At 34.6% G+C, this 11,606-nt stretch overlaps 1 protein-coding gene across 2 annotated transcripts in view; it reads left to right on the forward strand.

The window, feature by feature from the left end:
• LOC125062559 (KAT8 regulatory NSL complex subunit 2) overlaps positions 1–6,895 on the forward strand; it is a 30,653-nt gene extending 23,758 nt beyond the window's left edge. For both annotated transcript variants that reach the window (XM_047668565.1, XM_047668564.1), the window contains exons 9-11: positions 256–393; positions 5,746–5,877; positions 6,553–6,895. In XM_047668565.1, coding sequence (XP_047524521.1) covers positions 256–393; positions 5,746–5,877; positions 6,553–6,678 — 396 coding nt within the window. In that variant the 3' untranslated portion in view covers positions 6,679–6,895. The remainder of the gene's footprint in view (positions 1–255; positions 394–5,745; positions 5,878–6,552) is intronic.
• The last annotated feature ends 4,711 nt before the right edge of the window (positions 6,896–11,606 follow it).

Raw genomic sequence — 11,606 nt, forward strand, 5'->3', positions numbered from 1 at the left:
CCTTATAGTCTGTCTCACTCTAACGCGTACCGGCTGCACCCGATGTGAGACGTCACGTTACGTCATCATGTGTTAGGTTATTTTCGTTACGGGATTTCTGGATTCGTTCTCCACGCTCAAGGCGCGCGATAGAAGCTATGAATTAAAAAATAATAACAAAGATACCAAAAAAAACTGCTAAACCGATTTCGATGAAACTTATCCCTGAATATCGAAGTATGCAGTTGCAGAATAAACCTGGATCTCTGTCAACAGGTGAACGAGATACCCACGAATCGGGGTAATCCACAACAAGGCAGGTGTTCGTTCACAGAGGGCGGGGTTCGATGCTCGACACATACACTTCCCGCGACGAAGCACTGTCTCAAGCACATACTATACGACCGGCAGCAGGTGGGTGACGGACATTTGTGTCTGTGCGGTTATTTGGACACAAAAATGTGTCCTATGTGTGACATAATTCTAAATGCACTAACAAATATATACAGTAATCCCTTCTATAATGCGGTAGATTGGTTCAAAACGCGTTGTAGGAGGACTATGACCCCACATAACGCGGTATGTACAAATATTTAGGAAAAAACTATGTTAACGAAATAAGTAAAATTCATTATTATAAAGGTGTCAGTACCGAAATATAACGTGTGCAATCCCCGCGTTATATAGGGGAATACAAACGACTGAAATCGCGTAATATGAAAATGCGTTATTAGAGTACCGTGTTAAAAAGGGGGTTTACTGCACAATAATAAGCACAAAAGCAGTGTTGGCCTCGACATATTTATTTATTTATTCAGAATATTCGCAGCAAAATACAGAAATAGATATATATATATATAACATTATGGGCCAATTAATAACTTAACTGAAATAATGAAACTGAACTTTATTGACTATAATGACTCCTTTTCCAGTCTTTGATTATTTTATTGTAATTAATTATTTGTATGCAATCAAAAACTACTTTAACTAATGCCAAAGAAGTATAACTTCTTACGCGCGTACGTAATTACACGCACCCTTTTTTTTTATAAAACAAGAAGGTAAACATGCCAAATATTTTTAGTGTAAAACAAAAAAGAAAAAATAGGATTTAATTAGTTGACAATGAAAGGTTATCAATGCACTTCATTCATCATGATTGAAATAATTTTGTGTCAAAGCTTTCCTTGCTTGCACTCTCAGCGAACATAATATCAATGGTAAAGTCATTAAATTTGTTCGCCGCTCTAACCATAAAGTTGCTCCCTCTATAATTTGTGTTTACTTTGAGTACATGATTCATGATTCTAAGTGTTTTATTATGTTCGAAGGTTTATTTTGCTTACTAGCTCGGTACAATCGACCACACCAGTAGCAATTTCCATAAGGTATATAGTGTTCGCAATATCACGTAATGATAATGGTAACATGTGAAAATGTTTTCACCGGGCTCTGTTGCTTAGCGAAATTTTGGCCTTAAATTGCAAGTGTTTAAAAACTTTTTTTTTTTTAATATTTTCAATTCGATTGTAAATAGCATACTAAGGGTTCCAAATTTGCGATGTTCTAAGTTGCTTCTAACATACGAACAATATAGAATTTTCAATGTCTTGACTTGGGTAAAACTAGATGATGTTTTTTATTGGACAATTCACACCAATTGACCGAGTCCCATGCTAAGCTGAAGCTTGTGTTATGGGTATAAGCTTGGGTTATGGGGATATTTGATATACATATAGATATTGTACGGAAGGCAACCAAAATGCTAGGCCTTTTGGTTAGCAAGTTTAGTTTAGTAATTTTAATTTGACGGCTTATTGGTCTAGTGGTTAGAAACCCCTGACTGCAAATCCATGAGTCCCGGGTTCGATCCCCGGCTGAACATCGATGTGATGAGCATTTGGTATTGTGCTTAGGTCTTGGGTGTTTAAATATGTATTTATATGTGTATCTATCTATAATATTTATGTATATCCGTTGCCTAGTACCCATAACACAAGCTTCATCAGCTTAGCATGGGACTAGGTCAATTGGTGTGAATAGTCGAAAAAAAAAATACGATCAAAACATTTGCTGTAATCCGTGTAGACGACGTCGACCTGCGCTCGCCGATCCATTCCACTCGACATGTATTCATTGGCAATAATAAGGTTTGAGACCTTAGATCGATTTCTTAAAAACAAAATAAAAAATACAAAATAAATCAGTGGCTACAACCTCTTTAGATCTTGGCCTCAGATATCATGATCATTTTTTAAATCTAATAGGCAAGTAGGTGATCGGCCTCCAGTGCCTGACACACGCCTTTTTGGGTCTAAGACATGTCGGTTTCCTCACGATGTTTTCCTTCACCGTTCGAGCAAATGTATTGCGCACATAGAAAGAAAGTCCATTGGTGCACGGGGATCGAACCTACGACCTCAGGTACGAGAGTCGCTGAAGCCACAAGGCCAACACTGCTAAAAAAAATTATACATGTGTCCAATAACACTTGCAGTCTGTATGAAGACACTCTCTTCTTCTGTTCTATTTTTTCACTCACCGTTTAGCACTTAAGACGTGCACTAACACTAATTCATTAGTTCAAATGGTCTTGTCCTTTTCAGTCTTCTCACTAGATCCGTGATGTCAAGGAGTAGAATTCGTGGTGGGCTCCAGCAGTCTTTTTTGTTAATCTGGTGTCGTCCTCTAGATTAAGGTCCCAATGGAGGTGGTTATTGTGAATGTCTGGTACATTCACTATTCACCTGAGCATACACCTGCTGATATACAATTTTTCCAAAGATCTTGGCAACGAGACATAGTTTAGAAATTGGTCGGTAATTTTCAATATCACATTTATTGCCTTTTTTATGAACGGGAGTAATGAAAGCTGCTTTCCATATGTTACGCACTATACCATTGGAGAAATTAAATAAGTAAGATAGTGGTTTTGACATATTATCAGCACACTTCGTCAAGAATAGTTTTTTCAGCAGTACTGATATTTTTTTAGGTTGTATTTCGACTGGAGATATTGGAAGCACTGATTTGAGCGTGTTGTGATGGGGTAGAAACGGTAGTATATTGATTGTTGAAATTATCATTGCGATACGTAGATATGAAGTATTTAACAAAAAGAGTAGCGATATATTCACCATTGCTGGCTGTTTCTCTTGCAGTAATTCATAGTTTTCGGAAAGGCGTGGTTAAGTTTTTTACTTTTAATGTAAGACCAAAAATGTTTAGGATTAGTTATTATCGAATTTTCTGTTCTGCTAATGTATTCATTGAAGCACTGTCTCTCAAGAATCTTGACACGTGACCTGAGAAGCGAAAAGGATTCTTAATCCGAGAGGTTCTTGTATGTTTTAAACTTACGATGATACTTAAATTTTTCCTTGATCATTTTAATCAAAGGTAATGTATACCATTTAGGGTAATTACACAACTTATAAGTTTTCTTTGGTATATATTTATCTCTTGAGTATAAAATTTCATATTTTGATATCGCGTCTTCCAAATCATTCGACGAAGTATTCTGCCAATTGTAGTTTCTTAGCTCATTGTTATTTCTTCATAATTTCCTTTACAATTCTACTATTCTGTTATCTTCAATAGTGTCGGCAAGTAAAAACTCAGTTAAGATACATAAAGATTTGTGATGTAGGTCCTCGGGTAATGAGGGATCATCACATCCACTGACTTTAACCGCGATATTAGAACCAGATCCAATATTCTACCGTACACATTTTTTACATGATTATATTGATTAAGTTACCAAGATTCAATGTATCAATTAACTCGATTTGTTGCACTCGGAGGTAGCCCTTCGGTAGAAGGTACGGTAATCCTCGTTGCTCGTAGACCAATCTATATAACTGAGATTAAAATCTGCTAATATTAAATTTTTTTCTTGTGGGTATGAAAAAAGGGTGCGTGTACTTATGTACGCGCGTAAGAAGTTATACTTCTTTGGCATTATTAAAAATAGTTTTTGATTGCATGCAAATAATTAGTTACAATTAAATAATCAAAGACTGGAAAAGGAGTCATTATTGTCAATAAAGTTCAGTTAACGTTTGAAAAATTAAATAAATAAATATTTATTAATATTATATTTATTATTATTTTCTAATATTAATTAGTATTGATATTTAATTTAAATCACTTCTGATTATAATTCAGACGCACATATAAAATTCGCACTTGTATAATGAAAACAAAATGAAAACACGTGTTTTAAATGTAGAAACTCAGAGCATGTGGATAAATAAAAATACACAGTGAACAGAGGCCGCATGCGTGCGAAAATGCGCCACTAACTTCATTCTGTTAATTTTGTGTCACGGTGCGCACGCATCGTAAAATTTCACTATCATCAATTTTTCAAAACGCGCCTAAAGAAGTATAACTTCAAAAATTAATTCATTTAATTTTCGCGTGAAGTTACTTAGTTGATCTAAAAAGGAGTTCCCACAATTATCAGTACATAGGTATAAAGTACAAATGTGTAGATTGTTGATATTTTTTTATTTTTTATCTCTAGACGTAATTTTACTCCAAATATCCTCAGCCGATGATCTCCGTTCTACTCGCTCTCTTACTTTTAAATTACGATTCATTGCCAATAGGACCCCTCCGCCCTTGCTGTCTAGTTCTATCATAATCTCTGTCACGCCTCAAGACAACGTATCTGTTGTCAAACAATTCGTTGTTATAAATGCCATCAACTAACCATGTTTCCGTAAAAGAAAGAATGTCATATATTAATAAAACTACTCAAAAGATCGCTACACTTGGGACGCAAGCCACGTAAGTTTTGATAGTAATTGCTCTGCGAAATCCCTGTCTTTTTCAAGTAACCCAACTCTGTTCTCTATGGGTTTGATTGCTTCTTTGCTTTTGATGTGAAACATCTATAGCCACACGTAAAACCGATTACTGGCGTGGCGACGTATGCCGTGGCTTCGCGTCACGTTATATGATGGTATAATATATATTATACAGTCTATATGCAGTAGTATGTACGGTGTGTGTATTTCAGTTACTGATTAAACGAATAAAGTAAAATTTCCTAAATTTTTGTATTTAATGAAAATAAATGTTTATTCAATAAATAGTCATCTAGAAAAAAATAGTAATATTTTATCATTATGACATATTTAGTTCCTATCAGAATCTGTTCTTTTCTGCATATTACATTTACAAAATAATGTCGATTTCACATCTGCCAGGCGTCCCGTGACCGCTCACATTTTTTTTTCTATGTATAGTAATCTATTTTCTATGTTAAGTAGTCGGGATCCAAACTCCTTAATAGTATTGCTGGCTTCAATCACTGTGGTTTTAAGACCTGAGAATTCCTCTCTCATAAATTTTACCTCGTTCGCTAGTTCCTCAAAGGCTGACATCCGAACGGTAAGAGATTTAACCTCTTCCCTTAATGTTCAGGCAGAGGTGACATTGTAGCTGTACCCGGCTGTTGACCTCCTGTCTAGCATTTTGGACACCGCCATGTGGATTTCCGGTCACCCAGTTTACGGTATCCCCTTCCGTGATCTCTATGCAGTTAAAGTGATATATCAGCTTGCACAAGCATTGTGCACCATCACCACCAAACATTTTCTCTTTGCATTCCCCGCATCTCGACATGATTAGTTTATAAATTTTTTTGAGAAGTTTGAGAATCACTGGTTGTTAAAGGAGCGAAACGTCCGCACACTACGCAGTAGGCGTAAATATCGATTTTTAGTAATATTTTTCTCAAATGGTCAATGTCAGGTGCTGTTCAAGCAGTGCAGCGACCAGCGCGGAGGTGTGGCCTGCAGGGAGCCCATCGCCAAGTTGCCTCTCGCCTCCAATGCCTGCAGATATCACACGGGGCCACCCGTGTATGCAACTTTTACGTTGAAGGTAAGGAATTAATATAGAAAATATATCCAGAAATGGGTATATATTATTTATTATATCTCGACATGATAGGCAGAAAAGGCTAATTTATTTGCCGGGTCATAAGTAACTGTCTAAAAATTTCATTATAATCTGTCCGGTCGGAACAATTCAAAAGTCGAAACGTCGGAAAAGTAGTAACGCATAAAAGTTTTGAAGTAATCTGTAGTTACAAGTTTTTAATTGTGTAGTTTCATCAAAAACGGTTAAGACAAATGTACTTTTGTAAAATGTTTAAAAAATGGCGCAAAATTTCTTCGCTTTTCAAGTTATACGAAATTTATATTCTTTTATTCTAAATTAAAATTACATTTTTATTTCTGTATTAAAAAAATATTCATTTCCAACACACAAATATAGTAGGTACACAGTATTTATAATATTCTTAACCTACATAGCAATAATTAATAAATAAAAAATTTAAACAAATTTATAAAGTTGTTAAGGAAAGCACCAACTCTGGGGCCTAATTAAAAATTGACTTTGTTTATTATAAAGATAGATTTGATTAAGAATAAAAACTTATCAAAATCAGCTTAGCTATTTAGTCAATCTTTATTGTTACCTATAAAACCTTACCAACCACCAATTAAACCGGTTTAAACAACAAAAGTAATAATTGTGATGAATATTTTGCAGAAAGACGAAACGGACTCGGATGCCGACTCCCACTCATCATCAGACAGTGATGATGAAATGCCGACTCCAAGGAAGTTGACTCCGGCTGTGGCCAGTGGCCTGCTCGATGTCCTCGGCTACAAATGACATCAGGTCCGTCCATATGTCATATGGAGTAGGCGAATAGTAGAGACAAGTAGTTCAAGTGACACAGATTTTAGTGTATAATTGACATAAATCACTATAATTGTGAGTACATTTTAACTAACGTACATTTTTACTGTAAAGTGATTCTAAGTGGATTTGGAATATGAGCCTTAATGTATAAGGGAGCGTTCAAGTATTACGTAACGAATTTGGGGGGGGGGGGGTCCTTTTGTGAAGCGTTACAATGCGGGGCGGGGATTGAATTACGCTTTATTGTTAATATTATTTTCGACTTTCCAGTACTTTACACCACATAATGGTAACTTTTAGCTATAAAGAGTCACTGGGTGGTCACGAAACGTTTAACTATTGGGCACAGAAAAACGTTACGGCGCGTTACATGGGGGGGGGGGAATAATCTTTAAAAAAAAAAATTGGAAAAATTGCGTGACGTCATACTTGAACGCTCTCTAAGTTGCCTTAATAATAGTAGTAATAATATCAGCCTTTATTCAAACCAGATACAATTTTACTAAAGCTAGAGTAGTTAGTTGCCTTAAGTAGCATTAAAAAGTATGTATATGCGCAAAAATAAGTTAAAAGCCCATTTAATGAAAGACATTTAATGCCTTATTATTAACTCAAAACTAGTATCAAGTTCAGTTTTATCAACTGCGCTTAAGAGATTTAGTGTGTAAGTGACCTAAAAAGGAGATATAAGTGTATAGATGACTTTAAATTACTTGAAAGAGGCACAGACATAAACTAAAGTTGCAAAAAGACCTGATCGATTTTTATGACGTTCAGATAACATTAATTAAGAAGCCAACGGGCTTATCGCTAAAAAGGAAAGCAATAAATACTAAGGGTAAAGTGCATAAATAAATTTAAACAGTATATTTACAGACACAGTGTACACACTTTATAACGTCGTTCGTTATAACGAAACCCTTTCTATAACGTTGATGTAGTAACATTTGTTTAACACAAACCTTATGGTAGGGGAGCCCAAGAGGGGATTTCGGGATTTACTAAAGCGCGGCAGATTAATATATAGGGGGATACCTTGTACCCGGTTAAGTACCTCCACAAAATATGAGGCCCATATATAAGGCCGCCCGTGAAGGAGACAGGATCAGATTAGTAAAAAAAAATTGACCATCAGAAATTCCCGAGCGCGTCAGATTAAGGTAGGGTGAGTTAATTACATCCTAAAAAGTGTATATTCCACTAATCTGACAATTTGAGAGTGACGGAAAAAAAGGGGAGGGCAACAAAGTTGTAAAAAAAAAACGTCATCTCGACATTCTCGAGCGTAGCTAATTTTTTTTTTATTTTGAAGGAAATAATTCAAGAATAATGAAAAATATATAATCTGACGATTTCCGCAAGCCGAAATAACAAAAATTCGTCGATAAAGTTAAATGCGTGCAGCTGCGTGATGCCTACATTTCCTTAAACCGATCGGAATCTACTAAACGGCGTTCTAAAGGGAAATACCCTCAAAATTACATTTCCTGTGAATTTGAACCGATTCGGACCGATAGATTTTGAGAAATTTTGAAAAATCTTTAAAAAATAATGAATATTGTTTTTTTAAGTGGTTTCTTTATCGATCAACTTCAAAAACTAATCCACCTTTGAGCTTGAAAAACCACGTCGATCGCCACCAAGCTGGTCAAAAGCGGTTGATTCGTTCGAGCGATATCGTGAACGAAAGAAACCCGAAAAAGTGTTTTTACGGGATTACTCCGAAATTTGTGGTTCGATCAATTAAAATTGCAAAATTACTTATGAGGATGATAAAATTGCGTCGAATGCCACCAACCGCGTGAAAATTGCTTGATCCATTCAAAAGTTATTGCGGTTTGAAAATTCCAAAAATAGTGTTCTATGAAACTTCTATCAGACTTTCGAGCTGGGAGAGCTCAAATGCATAGAAATGTTATTTCTTTGAACTCAGCGAGCTCAAAATATCAATTTTAAGCGCTCAGGAATGGAATTAGCGGGAAGTTGCAGGGATGGCCCTTTAGGTGAACCGTTTTTCTAAAAAAAAATTGTCAGATCAGGCGAATCCCTCTAGATAATCGTCAGATTATGAGACAGTACGTTTAGAACATAAAGATGAACCACATATATCTTAATCTGACGCGCTTGAGTATTTCAAAATTGCGATTTTTTTTTGCAAATTATGAAAATGGCCGTGGGTTTGCGTTCTATCGAAATTGTCAGATTAGTGAATGAGAGCTTTTTTTTGGTGCACTTAACACTCCCTTAGAAAATCTAACACGCTCGATAATTTTTATTTTTTTTTCATTTTCAACCCTTAAATACAACCACCCGCATCATGCAAACGATCAGATTAACATACGTACATTATTAAAAATACGTAGGGCATTGATGCTATCAATATCTGACGCGCTCGAGGATGTCCATGCAACAGTTTTTTTTTACATATTTAACAATCTATAGCCGCTTCCCCCACCGATGAAAAGGTATATATCATATAACATTTTTTTCTTCTTATTATCTAAGCTTTGCATCCCAATAGGTCTCTACGACGCTCGAGTAAATCCCCATTTAGCATCGTGGGCTCCCCTACCATTACATATTTACTCTTTATAACGAAACAATTCTCTATAACGAAGAAATATTTTCATATTTAGACATCAACAACAAAAGTGTTATTGTTTTTATAATCAGCTTACAAAACTAACCTATTGTGGTGCCGAAATTTCTAAGAAAGACACCTGAGGTCATAAAACGCCGTCTCGCCTTTTTTATTGTTAATTGCATTAACACGTGTGCCATTATTCTTAGACACATTGCCTGTAGGAAATTTTGGTCTCAGTTACTAAACGCACCACCGTCACCTATTCTGTATTATCAGCCGTAAACAAACTTTGAAACTGTCAAGATGGCCAGTAAACTAAATAATTCACCTATTGATAGTAATAAAATTAGAAATTAATTTGGATAAATTTGTTTTTTTTCTCTCCTCTCGCTATAACGAACAAAAATGCTCGGTCCCTTGAAATTCGTTATAAAGAGTTTACACTGTATTACTTAATAAATTAAAAAAGTGAAAACTATAAGCTAATTTTTTAAAGTACGTTAAAAAATACATAAATATAATATATTTACCGTTACAAAGGAATTAAATAAGATATTTTTTGATTTTAGATATCATTATAGCCCCAATTAACGCCATCTATTGACGCGCATTTGTAATTCAGTAGATTATTACATTAAGATTGTATTTAATTAAATAAATATAAAACTTGATTCCTAAATTTTAAAATAATATGTTAAAAGAAATGTTGATAGTAAATATTTCTGTAAGTATGTTTTTAAATTTAAAAGGTTAAATCAATTTTTATAGTCTGTTTTATGAACCTGACTCTATATAAAAAAACATTAGTGTTAATAAATATGTAATTTGACTTGGTTTTTTATTTAGTAATCTTAAGAAAATGGTTTTTTGGGTTTATATGTCAAAAAACACTCGTGTGCAATATACATGTGGTAGAAGTGAAACCTTAACAATATATTTTAATGTTAAATTTTAACATCAATCTTTAATTTGGTAATATTTAAAATAATCAAAGTTTGAAATTCGATGAAATAAAAAAGCTATGTTAAAAAGAGACAGCTTTTTTATTTCATCGAATTTCAATGTTAAAAAGAGAGACACAAATTCATAAGATTTAACGTGGGAGAAAATGAGATAAGAAGCATTACACAGTGTATAAACTTTTAATTAAGTGTAGTAAGAAGTTTTCACTTCGTAAATGAAATTGATAAATTTTATAATTAAACTACTGTTTGACTTAGTTAACAGTAGTGTCTTGCACATCTTAAATGTTTTGTTTTTAGTTCAGAAAATGCTTCCCATCTTATTCTCTCCCACGCCAAATCCTACGAATTTATGCGTCTGTCTCTCCTTACAGAAATCACAAATTACAAAACATTATCAAAATATTTAAGTCGACGCCCTCTAGCGCCTTAAGAACTTCTAAGTACAATGATTTCTACGCCATCTATTAAGTTGATATTATGTACTATAGAGAAATATTCTAGAAGGGCTGTCTGCAGTTATTAACGCCATCTGTTATCAAGTATTTGTAACAAGCCATTGGATTATAACAAAAATCTTGTGATTGGGATTTATAAAATCTTTTGCAAAAAAACAGGAATCTAAAGAAATTTTTCATGAATTTAAAACCGATGCATAAGGCCAAATAAAGTCACAAATGTAATAAAATAAAAATAATAACCAGTCTTTCCAAACTCACAGCTTCCACGATGTTTTTAATAATGTTTTGCCCACTTTTCTGCAATGACACTTTAGCTTCCTGATTTTCTGTGGATCAGGTTGCACTGATCTTACTCGGCTCAGAACATCCCAGACATGCTCAATTGGATTGAGGTCAGGACTTCAAAACTGGCCAATTTGCTTACTATACAATGCCTTTGCAGCTGAGGGATAGGCTAACATTCAGAAATAACTATTATATATTGGGCTAAATTCTCCCTACGTTCGTTCACCCTTAAGTTTAAGAACGAACGTGGCGATTTCCTAAATGTAATAATAACTGTTCAGATTTAATTTGAACATTGACCAAATGCTGTCAATTCTCACGTGTTTGGTCCAAATTTTAACAGCTGATGATGCGCTCACAGGTCACAAGACCTAGAGTATGTGTGAATAGATGTAAGTAGTATTTAAAATGTTTTAAAACAGTAAATCAGTAAATTTGATTGCTCTTATTCATTTCGCTTCCTCTCAAAGATTCAAGCCCTGTTTTGAGATAATCCCACCGCCTTGAACCTCTGATCCTACCAAGGTTCCTGGTATCCGTATGGATGTTACGTTTATAGGTCTCACTAATAATACATATACCATGCAGATTCTCCTAATAAAAACA

Source organism: Pieris napi, chromosome Z (genome assembly GCF_905475465.1).
Source record: "Pieris napi chromosome Z, ilPieNapi1.2, whole genome shotgun sequence".
Taxonomy (NCBI): Eukaryota; Metazoa; Arthropoda; class Insecta; order Lepidoptera; family Pieridae; genus Pieris; species Pieris napi.